General features: G+C 44.5%; 1 protein-coding gene across 4 annotated transcripts in view; it reads right to left on the bottom strand.

The window, feature by feature from the left end:
* The window catches only part of LOC115161238 (interleukin-1 receptor accessory protein-like 1-B), a 351,323-nt gene that overhangs the window by 18,524 nt on the left and 316,136 nt on the right, over window positions 1-16,663 (bottom strand). For all 4 annotated transcript variants that reach the window (XM_029712042.1, XM_029712044.1, XM_029712043.1 and 1 more), the window contains exon 6: window positions 12,264-12,399. In XM_029712042.1, the coding sequence (XP_029567902.1) occupies window positions 12,264-12,399 (136 nt within the window). The remainder of the gene's footprint in view (window positions 1-12,263; window positions 12,400-16,663) is intronic.

The following is a 16,663-nucleotide window of genomic DNA, read 5'->3' as shown; positions in this document are numbered from 1 at the left end:
AGGTTAGAGGGACCAGCCAGTAACCGGAGAGTTGCCTTTTCCAATCCCAGGGCTGACAGGGAAAACATTGGTTGGGTGATTGACTCGGTTTGCTGTGTCTTGAATGAGATGAGGACTGCAGAGCCTACAGAAAGTATTGAGTTTGCAATGTGCTGTAAGCACGGGCTGGGTGATAAAACATAAAATGAAGGTGTTACTGTACAGGAGTATATTTACTGTGAAGCACTGGAAGTACAGGAATGCTATGTTATTCACCATAAGTCAAAAAATGTATCTATGATCTGTAAATATATTCAACATAGCTCACAAATAAAACTACCATTTGAACAAATGTAGAAGGATTTGTGAGGAAATGTTTTGAAATCCCTAACATTTACAACTGTGGAATGTGCATTTGAGCATTAAAAAAGTTGTTGTGGATCTGTGTTCTGTGCTTACAGAATTTCAATACTTTTTTTTCTGCATGTTGATGTATTACAATCCACAAATGTGACTTTAGATGAGAGTCGGCTATCTCCATTCATTGGGATAATCTGTGTCATGTGACGCGCAGAGCGATGACATCGCGGCTGTGTCCTTCTTGGGAGAACACTTTCTAGCTACAAGAAGAATGATCAACTTCATGAAATGTGAGCATAACATTTATTTATTCAACAAATCATGTTAAGATGTTCAACAAATTAATTTCATTTGAATGTTAAATTCGACCTTTGGGGAATGCAACCCCAAGTGTGTGCTTTCGACATCAGCCGACTCGCCATGCTAGCTAACTAGCTAGCGTTGGAATCTACCAATAGCTAGCAGGCGATCTCATCAACTGTTTAGACTAACAACCAAAGTTAAACTTACGAGGTAATTATTATGAAGAACCGCTCAGTTTTAAAATCCTTAATTGGTGATCTGGCTAGCAAGCTAATGAGAAATGTTTCATTCGGTTTTCTTTCAGAGAACTTTATTCTTTGACAGGACATGTCACTCTCTCAACTGGTGTGGCAGTAAGAAATTGGAACATTATCTGATTAAAAACATTAGAAATTCAGGTGACAAGATCGCCTTACGTTAGCTAGCTTGGCAAGTGGGCGAAAGCACACACTCGGGGTTGCATGCCCCAATGGTCGAATTTAGCATTCGTATGAAAGTCATTAATTAAAATGTCAACATAATTTGTTAAATAAATAAACGTTAGACTCACATTTCATGAACTTTTGGTCATGACGCTCGATGTCACCGGTCTACTAACCACCGGTCCTGGCAACCATGATAACGCTCACCTGCTTCCCATCATTAAGCACACCTGGACATCATTATTTCCTTGATTATACCCCTTTATTTATCCCTCAGTAGACATCAGTCACTAGGTAGTATTGTTTTCTCTCACGGTCTGTACACTTCTCATGTTATTAAGTTCATCTGCATTTATTCGTTATTAAACTCAACTTCTGCACCTGCTTCCTGCCACCCGGCATACACGTTACACTACTTCTAGCTAGAAAGCGTTCTCCCAAGAAGGACACAGCCATGATGTCATCACTTTCCGCGTCACGTAACACAAAGATAATCCCAATGAATGGAGATAGCCGACTCTCATCTGAAGCCACATTTGTGGATTGTAATACATCAACAGGCGAAAAACAGTTCTTGAAATTCTGTAAGCACAGAATATACATCCACAAGCACTTTTTGAATGCGCAAATGCATATTCCACAGTTGTAAATGTTAGGGATTTCTGAACATTTGTTAAAATTGCAGTTTTATTTGTGAGCTATATTGAATCCATTTTCAGATCATAGATTTATTTGTGACTTATGGTTTAATTTGTGAAATATTTTAAGATATTTACAGATTATGGTTTTATTTACAAAATATTTTAAGATATTCACAGTTCATATATTGAATATATGCACGGATCGTTAGTTATGTTGAATATACACACGGATCGTGGTAGGCACATTTACAGAATAAAGAAACTAATCTCATTCCATATGTTTCTTCCTGGGAGGAAAAAAAATAATGATATCGGGAAGATAATGTTTTTATAGCAGCTGCCATGGAAACTGAGCGGAAGGAGAGAAAGTAATATTCCATAAAGTAAATGAGTGTCCCCCGCTGAGTTGTTGGAGGCTGGCAGAGGAGAGAAGGGAGACATGATGCTCCCTCGTTCTTCACACACAACTACTTAGCCTACTTATAAAGCACCCTCAGCACAGAGGCACGCACGAGGGAAAGAGGGAGAGAGAGTGAAAGAGAGTGTTTGAGAGTGTGTTTGTGTGTGAGAGAAAGAGAGTGAGTGTGTGTGTGTGTAACTGTCTGTATGTGCATTAGTGTGTAGCCTATGTACTACAAGTGACCACCGGAGAGGAGAGGGAGATAGAGAGACAGAGGGGAGAGAGAGGAGAGGGAGATAGAGAGGGGGGAGAGAGACAGAGGGGAGAGAGACAGAGAGAGAAAGAGAGGGATCACTGTTCCCTGATGTACTCTCCCCAGGCTCTTAGTGAGCACACAGCAGCATATACAGTAAATTGAGTTTGTTAGAGAGCTTTGTAGTCTGTAATTGAGAATGCATCGTGGGCTTTGTAGGACGTGATTGAGACTGCATAATGGGATTTGTAGTTTAAAATTAGTGCTATCTGAGAGGAAAGGGTTTGATGGTGGGTGTGCGGTAGGGTGGGTGTGGGGGTTAGGGTTGGGGGTTGATTGGCTTTTCTCTGGGGAGAGACAGGAGGCCGTTTCCATAATAAAACAGCATCTGGATAAGCTGATCCTAGATCTGTGCCCAATGGGCAACTTCTACCCAGACCAAACAGGCCAAGGGAACGTGAATGGAAGTTAGATGGGGATGTAATGGGACTGGACTTGGTGTGGCTGATTGTAGCTTAACCTGTTTAGGATAGGGGGCAGTATTTTCACGGCCGGATAAAAAACGTACCCGATTTAATCTGGTTATTACTCCTGCCCAGAAACTAGAATATCCATATAATTATTTGATTTGGATAGAAAACACCCTAAAGTTTCTAAAACTGTTTGAATGGTGTCTGTGAGTATAACAGAACTCATATGGCAGGCCAAAACCTGAGAAGATTCTATATGGGAAGTGCCCTGTCTGACCATTTCTTGGCCTTCTGTAGCCTCTTTATCGAAAATAGAGGATCTCTGCTGTAACGTGACATTTTCTAAGGCTCCCATAGGCTCTCAGAAGGCGCCAGAACGTTGAATGATAACTCCGCAGTCCCTGGGCGAAAAACAGTAGGGGTTTTGGAAAGTGGTCGTTCTGAGAACAATGACACTGGCGCACGCGTGCATGTGAAGACTCCATTTTCTATTTTCAGTGTTTGAACGAAAACAAGGTCTCCCGGTTGGAATATTATCGCTATTTTACGAGAAAAATCGCATAAAAATTGATTTTAAACAGCGTTTGACATGCTTCAAAGTACGGTAATGGAATATTTGTAATTTTTTTGTCACGATATGCACCGGCGCATCACCCTTCGGATAGTGTCTTGAACGCAAGAACAAAACGCAGCTATTTGGATATAACTATGGATTATTTTGAACCAAAACAACATTGGGTGTTGAAGTAGAAGTCCTGGGAGTGCATTCTGACGAAGAACAGCAAAGGTAATCCAATTTTTCTTATAGTAAATCTGAGTTTGGTGAGTGCCAAACTTGGTGGGTGTCAAAATAGCTAGCCATGATGGCCGGGCTCTCTACTCAGAATATTGCAAAATGTGCTTTCACCGAAAAGCTATTTTAAAATCGGACACCGCGATTGCATAAAGGAGTTCTGTATCTATAATTCTTAAAATAATTGTTATGTTTTTTGTGAGCGTTTATCGTGAGTAATTTAGTAAATTCATCGGAAGTTTGCGGGGGGTATGCTAGTTCTGAACGTCACATGCTAATGTAAAAAGCTGTTTTTGATATAAATATGAACTTGATTGAACAAAACATGCATGTATTGTATAACATAATGTCCTAGGAGTGTCATCTGATGAAGATCATCAAAGGTTAGTGCTGCATTTAGCTGTGGTTTTGGTTTTTGTGACATTATATGCTAGCTTGAAAAATGGGTGTGTGATTATTTCTGGCTGGGTACTCTCCTGACATAATCTAATGTTTTGCTTTCGCTGTAAAGCCTTTTTGAAATCGGACAATGTGGTTAGTTAAAGGAGAGTCTTGTCTTTAAAATGGTGTAAAATAGTCATATGTTTGAAAAATTGAAGTTTTTGGATTTTTGAGGTGTTGGTAATTCACGCCACGCTCTATCATTGGATATTGGCGAGGCGTTCCGCTAGCGGAACATCTAGATGTAAGATTGATGAGGCAAACATCAACAAGAGATTTTAATTACGTCTATGTTGGGGTTCTAGTCTAGACTGTCTGTCTTGTGTGTGACAATGATCATAGGAGCTGGCAAGACAGCACAAACAGATCTGGGTTCAGGCTAGCTGGAGTAAAATCTCCTCCTGAACAAAATGCACTATTCTTCCAACAGCTCCTCACTTCCTCATTAGTAAAGCCAGTGAATGCTGATTCTGCTCATTTAACTGATCAACTACAAACGTATTCAGTACCTTTATTTCATCCAAAGCCCACCTGAGAACCCGTTATGAACAGAACTAAATGAGCTCAATACCCCATCGATAATTCTGAGGCAGATTGGTTTGGCTCATTTTTTTATCTCACACATACACACGCACACAAACACACACGGCCCCCGTGCTAATGCCCAACCATGCATGCTATGAAAACAACAATAGCCCTGTTGCCATCTGCGATGCAAATGATAATTTATGGACCTGCGTTTTAATAGAAATGTAACTAGTCAGAATCAATATGTTGGGTTGTTTAAATATAACCCTGGTGGGTTCCCTGGGTTCTATGGGCTGAGGTTGCTGATGCATTAGTAATGGACAGGCCAGGAGAGTGTGGGTGGGAGGCAAAACCTTGGAAACAGATCCACATCCCTGTAGCAGTGGATTGGAAGATACTTTGGCTGCATGGCTGAAACATACTGTACATGATTACATGTTTTAATTTTACATTTATTTGGTAATGTTTACAAGTTGCTAACCATTTGGGAGGTTACTCTGTCTCTCTCTCTCTATTTAATTTAATTCAATTCAATTCATTTTAAGGGCATTATTGTCATGGGAAACGTTTGTTTACATTGCCAAAGCAAGTGAAATAGATAATAATCAAAGTGAAATAAATAATAAAAAATGAACAGCAAACATTACACTTACAAAAGTTTCAAAAGAATAAAGACATTTCAAATGTTATTATGTCTATATACAGTGTTGTAATGATGAGCAAATAGTTAAAGTACAAAAGGGAAAATAAATAAACATAAATATTGTTTGTATTTACAATGGTGTTTGTTCTTAACTGGTTGCCCTTTTCTTGTGTCAACAGGTCACACATCTTGCTGCTGTGATGGCACACTGTGGTATTTCACCAAATAGATATGGGAGTTTATCAAAATTGGATTTCTTTTCAAATTATTTGTGGGTCTGTGTAATCTGAGGGAAATATGTGTCTCTCTCTCTCTATCCTGCGCTCTTGTTTAAGTTTTTCCCAAATCCTAACCCCTTCTAACCTTTAAACCTCTCCATCTTCTACTTTGTGTACATCTTCTCATTCCCCCTCTCCTCCTACCCCTTGGCTCTCTCTCTCTCTCTGTTTGATAGTAATGAGTGTGTCCATCCCATTAAGGGTGTGTGGAGTGATCAGGGGAGTAAAGTCTGGGCTGTGGGAGGATCAGAGCAGGCCTGGGGTAAAGGCTGCGTGGACAATAAAGAATACATGATCAAATACATTATTGATCCACAGAATGAAATATCTGGCTGCATTATTAAAGAGATATAGCCCTTCAGCTGAGCAGAGAGATAATCCTAGAGAGAGAGAGAGATGGAGGGAGAGAGAGAGAGGGGGAGAGGGAGAGGAAGATTGCTAACCTTAAAACTGAGCTCTGTACCTGACTCTACCCACAAAACTAAAACACAAGCCCTCCCTCCCACCCCTAGTCCATCTGCATTCCTCTACGTTCAGTGAGGTAGAGGGTATTGACAGTAGTGAGGGAGAAGGTAGTGACGGTAGTGAGGGAGAGGGTAGTGACGTAGTGAGGTAGAGGGTAGTGACGGTAGTGAGGTAGAGGGTAGTGATGGTAGTGAGGTAGAGGGTAGTGTCGGTAGTGGGAAGTGACGGTAGTGAGGTAGAGGGTAGTGACGGTAGTGAGGTAGAGGGTAGTGACGGTAGTGAGGTAGAGGGTAGTGACGGTAGTGAGGGAGAGGGTAGTGACGGTAGTGCGGGAGAGGGTAGTGACGGTAGTGAGGGAGAGGGTAGTGAGGTAGAGGGTAGTGACGGTAGTGAGGGAGAGGGTAGTGACGGTAGTGAGGTAGAGGGTAGTGACGGTAGTGAGGGAGAGGGAAGTGACGTAGTGAGGTAGAGGGTAGTGTCGGTAGTGAGGGAGAGGGTAGTGAGGTAGAGGGTAGTGACGGTAGTGAGGTAGAGGGTAGTGTCGGTAGTGAGGGAGAGGGTAGTGTCGGTAGTGAGGGAGAGGGTAGTGAGGTAGTGAGGGAGAGGGTAGTGAGGTAGAGGGTAGTGACGGTAGTGAGGTAGAGGGTAGAGACGGTAGTGAGGGAGAGGGTAGTGACGGTAGTGAGGTAGAGGGTAGTGTCGGTAGTGAGGGAGAGGGTAGTGAGGTAGAGGGTAGTGTCGGTAGTGAGGGAGAGGGTAGTGACGGTAGTGAGGGAGAGGGTAGTGACGGTAGTGAGGTAGCGGGTAGTGACGGTAGTGAGGTAGAGGGTAGAGACGGTTGTGAGGTAGAGGGTAGTGACGGTAGTGAGGGAGAGGGTAGTGACGGTAGTGAGGTAGAGGGTAGTGTCGGTAGTGAGGGAGAGGGTAGTGACGGTAGTGAGGGAGAGGGTAGTGACGGTAGTGAGGTAGAGGGTAGAGACGGTTGTGAGGTAGAGGGTAGTGACGGCAGTGAGGGAAGTGACGTAGTGAGATAGAGGGTAGTGTCGGTAGTGAGGGAGAGGGTAGTGACGGTAGTGAGGGAGAGGGTAGTGACGGTAGAGGGTAGTGACGGTAGTGAGGGAAAGGGTAGTAACGGTAGTGAGGGAGAGGGTAGTGACGGTAGAGAGGGTAGTGAGGTAGAGGGTAGCGACGGTAGTGAGGGAGAGTGAAGAGACGGTAGTAAGGGAGAGGGTAGTGACGGTAGAGGTTAGTGTCGGTAGTGAGGGAGAGGGTAGTGACGGTAGTGAGGTAGAGGGTAGTGTCGGTAGTGAGGTAGAGGGTAGTGACGTAGTGAGGTAGAGTGTAGTGTCGGTAGTGAGGGAGAGGGTAGTGACGGTAGAGGGTAGTAACGGTAGTGAGGGAGAGGGTAGTGACGGTAGTGAGGGAAAGGGTAGTGACGGTAGAGAGGGTAGTGTCAGTAGTGAGGGAAGTGACTTAGTGAGGTAGAGGGTAGTGATGGTTGTGAGGGAGAGGGTAGAGACGGTAGTGAGGAAAGTGACGTAGTGAGGTAGAGTGTAGTGTCGGTAGTGAGGGAAGTGACGGTAGTGAGGTAGAGGGTAGAGACGGTAGTGAGGTAGAGGGTAGAGACGGTAGTGAGGTAGAGGGTAGAGACGGTAGTGAGGGAGAGGGTAGTGAGGTAGAGGGTAGTGACGGTTGTAAGGGTAGTATGGGTAGTAGGGTGAGAGACGATGGTGAGGGAGGAGGTAATGAGGGTAGTGGGTGAGAAGGTAGTAAGGGTACTAGGGTAGTGAAGGTAGTGAGGGTAGTGAGGGTAGAGATGGTAGTGAGGGAGAGGGTAGTGAAGGTAGTGAGGGAGAGGGTAGTGAGGGTAGTGAGGAAGAAAGTAGTGAGGGAGAGGGTAGTGAAGGTACTGAGGGAGAAGGTAGTGAATGTAGTGAGGGAGAGGGTAGTAGGGTAGCGAGGGAGAGTGCAGTGAGGGTAGTGAAGGAGTGGGTAGTGACGGTAGAGGGTAGTGAGGTAGAGGGTAGTGACGGTAGTGAGGTAGAGGGTAGTGACGGTAGTGAGGTAGAGGGTAGTGACAGTAGGAGAAAATGTGCATCTTAAAAAAAATAACCAATTACCGTCATCTACACATTCAAACATAACTGACCAATATCCCAAAGGAACCATATGATAGTTTAAAGGGAAGGGTAGTGACGGTAGTGAGGTAGTATGGGTAGTGGGGTGAGAGACGGTGGTGAGGGAGAAGGTAGTGAGGGTAGTGGGGGAGAAGGAAGTGAGGGTACTAGGGTAGTGAGAGAGAGGGTAGTGAAGGTAGTGAGCATACTGAGGGAGAGGGTAGTGACGGTAGTAAGGGAGAGGGTAGTGACGGTATAGGTTAGTGTCGGTAGTGAGGGAGAGGGTAGTGACGGTATAGGTTAGTGTCGGTAGTGAGGGAGAGGGTAGTGACGGTAGTGAGGTAGAGGGTAGTGTTGGTAGTGAGGGAGAGGGTAGTGAGGTAGAGGGTAGTGACGGTAGTGTCGGTAGTGAGGGAGAGGGTAGTGTCGGTAGTGAGGTAGATGGTAGTGATGGTAGTGAGGTAGAGGGTAGTGTCGGTAGTGAGGAAAGTGACGTAGTGAGGTAGAGGGTAGTGTCGGTAGTGAGGTAGAGGGTAGAGACGGTAGTGAGGTAGAGGGTAGTGATGGTAGTGAGGGAGAGGGTAGTGAGGGTAGTGAGGGAGAGGGTAGTGAGGGTAGTGAGGGTAGTGAGGAAGAAAGTAGTGAGGGAGAGGGTAGTGAAGGTACTGAGGGAGAAGGTAGTGAATGTAGTGAGGGAAAGGGTAGAGAGGGTAGTAGGGTAGCGAGGGAGAGTGCAGTGAGGGTAGTGAAGGAGTGGGTAGTGACGGTAGAGGGTAGTGACGGTAGTGAGGTAGAGGGTAGTGATGGTGGTGAGGTAGAGGGTAGTGACAGTAGGAGAAAATGTGCATCTTAAAAGAAATAACCAATAACCGTCATCTACACATTCAAACATAACTGACCAATATCCCAAAGGAACCATATGATAGTTTAAATGGAAGGGTAGTGACGGTAGTGAGGATAGTATGGGTAGTGGGGTGAGAGACGGTGGTGAGGGAGAAGGTAGTGAGGGTAGTGGGGGAGAAGGTAGTGAGGGTACTAGGGTAGTGAAGGTAGTGAGGGTAGTGAGGGAGAGGGTAGTGAGGGAGAGGGTAGTGAGGGTAGTGAGGTAGAGGGTAGTGAAGGTAGTGAGGGTAGAGATGGTAGTGAGGGTAGTTAGGGAGAAAGTAGTGAGGGAAGTGAGGGAGAAAGTATTGAAGGAGAGGGTAGTGAAGGTAGTGAGGGTAGTGAGGGAGAGGGTAGTGAGGGAGAGGGTAGTGAAGGTAGTGAGGGTAGTGAGGGAGAGGGTAGTGAAGGTAGTGAGGGTAGAGATGGTAGTGAGGGAGAAAGTAGTGAGGGAAGTGAGGGAGAAAGTATTGAAGGAGAGGGTAGTGAAGGTAGTGAGGGAGAAGGTAGTGAGGGTAGTGAGGGAAAGGGTAGAGAGGGTAGTAGGGTAGTGAGGGAGAGTGCAGTGAGGGTAATGAAGGAGTGGGTAGTAGGGGAAATGGTAGTGAGGGTAGCAGGTAGCGATAGCGAAGGCGAAGCGTCCTGAGAAATGGTGGTTGTTAACTATCTGACAGGGTCGTCTCCCCAGCTACAGTCTCTCCACACACAGCGCTCCACGCCTAATGGGAAATTCACACAGACCAGCCAATGGACTCGTTTAATATGTTACACTACTGGGAGGGAGAGAGACACGGACATGGATTTGTTAAGTGTATTGCTACAGCAAGGAGAGAGAGCGAGAGAGCGAGAGAGTGGGAGAGCGGGAGAGTGAGAGAGCGAGAGAGAAAGGGTATATAAGGTGGACTCATTTGAATTTGTTGGAGGGTAGTGGAAGAGAGATTGAGAAGGAGAGGAATGGACTCATTGAGAAAGAGACATGGATATGGGTTTGTTGTATGTTATAGCATAGAGAGAGAGGGAGAGGGATAGAGAAAGAGAGGCAGTGGGGCAGAGAGGAAGATCGTAAATGGACTGTCTTAACTAGATATGTTACAATATAGAGATAGACATGGGAAATGGGCTTGTTTAAATGCCTGACATCATAAAGAGAAAAAGCGGAAATGTTCTTGTTTTGAATGTTTCAACGTCAGCCCAGAGACAGAGATAGAGATGGGGTTCAGTGGACTCAGTAGAGGTTGAGTGTGAAACAGAGATGAGAGCTTGAAGGAACACAGCCGTATGAACTGCTAGACTAAAGCAAACAGACAGACGTACAGACAGACATACAGACCCCAGATAGACTGGTGTGCTAAAGAGGTGTGATAGTAATAGCAGGAGCAACAGAACAGACTGGCTTTACCTGCCTGCCTGCCTGCATTCCTGCCTACCTGGGCTTGCAAAGGGAATAATTAGCAGCTAGATATGACAGTTTAGAGAATAGCTCCAGAGACGTGTCCAGAGACAGTTTAGAGAATAGCTCCAGTGACGTGTCCAGAGACAGTTTAGAGAATAGCTCCAGTGACATGTCCAGAGACAGTTTAGAGAATAGCTCCAGTGTCACGTCCAGAGACAGTTTAGAGAATAGCTCCAGTGTCGTGTACAGAGACAGTTTAGAGAATAGCTCCAGTGTCACATCCAGAGACAGTTTGGAGGATAGCTCCAGTGTCACGTCCAGAGACAGTTTAGAGAATAGCTCCAGTGTCACGTCCAGAGACAGTTTAGAGAATAGCTCCAGTGACGTGTCCAGAGACAGTTTAGAGAATAGCTCCAGTGACGTGTCCAGAGACAGTTTAGAGAATAGCTCCAGTGACGTGTCCAGAGACAGTTTAGAGAATAGCTCCAGTGACGTGTCCAGAGACAGTTTAGAGAATAGCTCCAGTGTCGTGTACAGAGACAGTTTAGAGAATAGCTCCAGTGTCACGTCCAGAGACAGTTTAGAGAATAGCTCCAGTGACGTGTCCAGAGACAGTTTAGAGAATAGCTCCAGTGTCACGTCCAGAGACAGTTTAGAGAATAGCTTCAGTGTCACGTCCAGAGACAGTTTAGGGAATAGCTCCAGTGTCACGTCCAGAGACAGTTTAGGGGGGGTATAACATTTTGAAATGTAATCAATGCAAGGTGGATTTTTTCAATATAATTATGATGGTTCAACACATGAAATGCTTCAGCTGAGGTTTGGTACATTTCCCTATTTAAATACATAATAAATCATTCCAAAAGTATTGTTACAGTGTTTGCATTCAAGGTCAGGATTTGATATGAGGGTATCAGTGTACAGCAGTAAATTCACTTGAACGTTACATCCAAAGTGTGAGTCATACCGTGACCTTCTGGGGTCTCTAAACAAGTTTTATGTGCTTTAAAGTAAAGACCTGGAATTTAACTGTACAAATGTATTACCTTTTAATGTGTCATGAACACAACCAGTCATGATGTTTTCTTCTGATTGTCAAACAAATCACTTCAGAAAGTAGGCTAAGTAGGTTACCTACGCACGTTCGTCTACTCCAAAATAAATCCAGCATGCGAACAGTGCACTGTGCACCCGCCATTCGAATGGAAAGGGACATCTATTACAAGCCCCATACGTGTACACAGTAGGGTATATTTATGGATACCAAGGGAAGCCAAAATTGCAACAATAAAAAAAGAAACAAACATATACAATTATTTCTCATTCATGATTTCCCTTAAATTCACCAGAGAAAGCATCCGAGCGAAGCAAACAGCGCCCCTCTGTCTTCGCATCTGTAACCCATGTATGAGATGCTGTCTGGCGAAAAATAATATTACATGTCTCCGGTGACTGATAAGTCTTGCTGTCGGCGCGTCTTGGTAAAAAATATCAATATATTCAGAGACGACTTATCAGATCTCAGAATTCCAAGGGGGGCCACTTGGGTGGCCAATAAGATTTCAGGGGTGCCGTGGGCCACCCCCTGGTCACGCCACTGAATAGCTCATCAAAGGCTTTGTGCTTAAAGTATCACATCATAGTATGGTCTACTACAGTATCCAATGGAGTCTGGTGATATAGTTGTGTGTTGCTGTGTGATGTATCTATAAATCAGTCCAGTTGAACTGTGTACTGTGTTAGTATAGATAGTATAGTCTACAGGATTCATATTTAATATTGACCACAATTCCATAGTTACAATGTATTCATCCTAATCGTATCAGAGTGACTATAATCAGGTCATATGGTTACTACGTTAGAAGTGAGGGGAGTAAAACCACCACATGTCTCACTTGATTTCACTCTCTTCGACTCTCTCCTCATCCAGGTCCTCGATGAACTTCTCTCCCTTCATCCAGTAGACGAGAGGACTGACCGCTGACCCGCTGTAGCCGAAGAACGCTCTGCACGTCAGGTTCAGGGCACTTCCTGTGGAGACAGGAAATAGCACACTGTTATTCTTCTCAATCCTTCAACACAGACATTAGTAGTCTGCTGTACGTAGAGAAATAGGAGATCTGGAATAGTTTTCTACACTGGTTAGCAGTAGAGAGAGCTAACCGGCACCTTCGGTTTTCTTGGGGTCGATTTGGGAATGGGATGAAGACATCAACACTTCAAGTCATATCTATGGCTATATAGGTATGTAATAGCTTAACCTAGACACGCTAGGCCTTACCTAGACGTTTCACTGTGTACAAATAGTACAAAGTCACCGAACAAACACTCACTAACTCACTGTCACACTGGTACAGTCCCCCTTGGCGCGTCGGAACAAAGAGATCACACTCTGATGAAATCTTGAGCATGTTGTTCATCACGTCTCTGTATTATAAATCCTTACATGCATAGGAGACACAATGGTGGTCAAACAAATACCAGTCCCACACACCACAAGGGGGCACTGAAGAGCTTCCAAACACTCAATGCCACCATCTGGGTTGGGAGAACGGAGAGTGTGGGTATGGGGTTTGACATAACTGTTATTTCCGCACATGAGATAGAAAACCTCAGTTCAGTATTCTTCTATTGTTGGTTCTAGTTCAGGTCCTGTGTGTTTGAACACATTCTCATCCAATGTGCTTACTGCTCCAGACAACAGGGAGAAACCACACTGCAAAGAGAAAAACAAGCAGATTCTAGCATTGTCTCCAAACAATGAAACAGTCACCACTGTCTGTGATGCTGTAGAACCCTCAAACTCATCTCTGGACCTTGAAGCCAGTTCCACTATGCTTTTTCATCTTTCCACTCTAATCATTTTACATTTTTGTCATTAAGCAGACACTTATCCAGAGTGATTTACAGTCGTGGATGTATACATCTTCGTACTGGTTCCCCGTGGGAATCAAACCCACAACCCTGGTGTTGCAAGCATCATGCTCTACCAACTGAGCCACATGGGACCTAATCAGGGACTTGTTTAGACCTGGGACACCAGGTGGGTGCAATTAATGATCAGGTAGAACAGAAAACCAGCAGGCTCCAGCAGAGTAAGAGTTGAATCCCCCTGGTGTAGAATGTCTGTATATACTGCAGACACAGAGAAATTCCTAATGAACAGCTGCTTCCTAAATAGTAAAAAACACCAGGAGAAACCCCATACCTATCACCACTGACTACACACTACACAGTGCATACTTCATTCATACTGCAGGGCTGAGAGCTCAGAGAAGCTTTTTAATGAAATGCATGGAGCGCTTTCTCACTCTCTCTCTCTCTCGCTCTCTCTCTCTCTCTCTCTCTCCATTTGTGTTTCTCTGTGGGACTACTGCAGTAGCAGAGGGTTAGGCTACTGACTGAGAAACCACATGCCTCCATGTAAACAACACATGTACTGTATGTATGGATGTATGGGAGCAGCTCATCACAGTGTCTCTGGAGATAAACTGTTGTGTCTGGCTCGGGGCAAACTGCTGTGTGTTTGGTGAGAGAGAGAGAGATCAAGAGAAGGGGGGTGAGAGAAGAGGGATTGAGATAGAAGGGTGAAGGGAGGGACAGGTAGAGAGAAAGATAGAGAGAGAGAGGTAAAGAGAGAGAGGAGTAGAGAAGAGGGGAGAGAGAGAGAGACTAATGCAGTATAATAAAAAGGTTACAGGTCTTACTGGGGACCTGAATGCAATGCTAATTCTGCTTTTGTGTGTTGACTGTTTCCTTTGACTCTAGTGAGGCCTTGTTGCTTTGCACAGTGGGTCCTGTGTGTGGTGTTGCTCTTAGTATATTGTTCATAACATTCCGCCCACAGTAACTTCATACACATTCATTCCTTTTGGGTCCTGCCTAGAAAAAGCAGTTTAAAGTGGAAAGTTTGGGCCCACGACAATGAAATGCTAGCCTTTCCTGTGAGGAGCAGTGTCTGACATTTCCAAAGTTCAACAGCCATTCAGTGGATGGTATTTGTTCTGAGTATAGGACACTGGGCACACAGCATACACTGTACCTATACAAACACACAGCAGCATTTAGAACACTGGCAGGAAGCCTTCTAGAATGTTAAAATATAAATATATAACACTGCTACTACAGAGATACCGTGATGATATCCTGAGGCCCATTGTCGTGCCATTCATCCACTGCCATCACCTCAGGTTTCAGCATGATAATGGATGGCCCTATGTCGCAAGGATCTATGTCGCAACATGTTTGCATACTGTTGTCTATGGTTACAGCAGAATGGCCATCCTACTGCATTATCTGATGGCAGTGGCAATGTCCAGAGACTAACACCAGAGAATGCTCACAAGGCCATACACAAACTTCATCACCTTCAAACCCCACACATTGTTGGTCAAGGTCATCGCTGAAGTTGTGGAACTGATCTGTGTCTGTGTGCGTGCTCCATGCCGGTGTTTTAAACCATAGATCAGTTTCAATCTGGTAATTTCATGCCTCCGTCCGTCCTGTGCTCCTGTAGGAAGTCTCCGCTGAGCTCTGGGGGAATCGCAGGAAATTGTCGGCAGCACCCCGTTGTGTCCTCCCTAATCCAGCCGTCACACCCCCTGGTTCCCACCCAGACCTCCATGCACGTGTGTGTGTAAGATGGACACACAGAGAGAAGCAACCTGATAGCAGTCCCCAGAAACAGTGAGCCTCTCTCTCCTCAGCTCTCTCTCTTTTATCACTGCATAACACAAAAGAAGAAAACAGCACACGAACACTTTGCTATGACACTATGGGAAAAGTACATGTACCCAAAGCTGTCTTGACTCATCATGAAGGGACGCAGTTGCTCGTGGGTCTGCGGACCCACATCCATACCCCCTCCCAATTGTGAGCAAAACATTTTAGTGACCACCCTCTTGACAGTGGAGATTCTACACATTTTGCCATGGGACAGAGAGAAGATTTAGTCATTTTATAACTCATTTAATGCAATTCTACAAATTTTTCCATGGGACAGAGAGAAGATTTAGTCATTTTATAACTAATTTAATGCAATTCTACACATTTTGCCATGGGACAGAGAGAAGATTTTGTAATCTTATAACTCATTTTATGCAATTGTACACATTTTGCGATTGGGTGTAGAGAAATGTTTGCAGTTTTTAATATGATATCTGAGATAGACTGACGAACAAAATCACTGGCAGGTTATTCGACCATAATAACAAGTTTAGAAAGTTGGCCGCTAAATTAATTTAGCAATCCAAAAAAATGTTAGCTGACCTGTCAGCAATTTTGTTTTTAGATTGCTAAATTGACTGACATAACAAGTGACTGACATAACAAAAATATAAACGCAACTTGCAAACATGTTGCGACATAGATCCTTGCGACATAGGGCCGTCCATTATCATGCTGAAACCTGAGGTGATGGCAGTGGATGAATGGCACGACAATGGGCCTCAGGATATCATCACGGTATCTCTGTGCATTCAAATTGCCATTGATAAAATGAAATTGTGTCCCACAGGTGAAGAAGCCGGATGTGGAGGTCCCGGGCTGGCGTGGTTACACGTGTTCTGCGGTTGTGAGGCTGGTTGGACGTCATGCCAAATTCTCTAAAATGACATTGGAGGCGGCTTATGGTAGAGAAATGAACATGAAACTATCTGGCAACAGCTCTGTTGGACATTCCTGCAGTCAGCATGCCAATTGCGTGCTCCCTGTTGTGTGACAAAACTACATTTTTAGTCATTTAGCAGACGCTCTTATCCAGAGCGACTTACAGTAGTGAATGCATACATTTCATACATTTTTTTCTCCGTACTGATCCCCCGTGGGATCCCCCGTGGGAACCGAACCCACAACCTTGACATTGCAAACACCATGCTCTACCAACTGAGCCACACGGGACCACTGCACATTTTAGAGTGGCCTTTTATTGTCCCCAGCACAATGTGCACCTGTGTAATGATCATGCTGTTTAATCAGCTTCTTGATAAGACACACCTGTCAGGTGGATTATCTTGGCAAAAGAGAAATGCTCACTAACAGAGATGTAAACAAATTAGTGCACAACAACAAGCGTTTTGTTCGTATGGAAAGTTTCTTGGATCTTTTATTTCAGCTCATGAAACATGGGACCAACCCTTTACATGTTGCGTTTATATATTTGTTCAGTATATATATGGATATATATAACTAAGGTGAGTTTTCCTCTCTCTTTTTCTATGCCCAACGGCTGTTTCCTTGTCTCTTCACTCCTCCGCCGCACGCCTCCACCCGTGTTGTTCTCAACACCAGTTTAAAT

The sequence above is a fragment of the Salmo trutta genome, chromosome 24 (genome assembly GCF_901001165.1).
Source record: "Salmo trutta chromosome 24, fSalTru1.1, whole genome shotgun sequence".
Taxonomy (NCBI): Eukaryota; Metazoa; Chordata; class Actinopteri; order Salmoniformes; family Salmonidae; genus Salmo; species Salmo trutta.
This window is presented reverse-complemented; position numbering and strand designations above follow the sequence as displayed.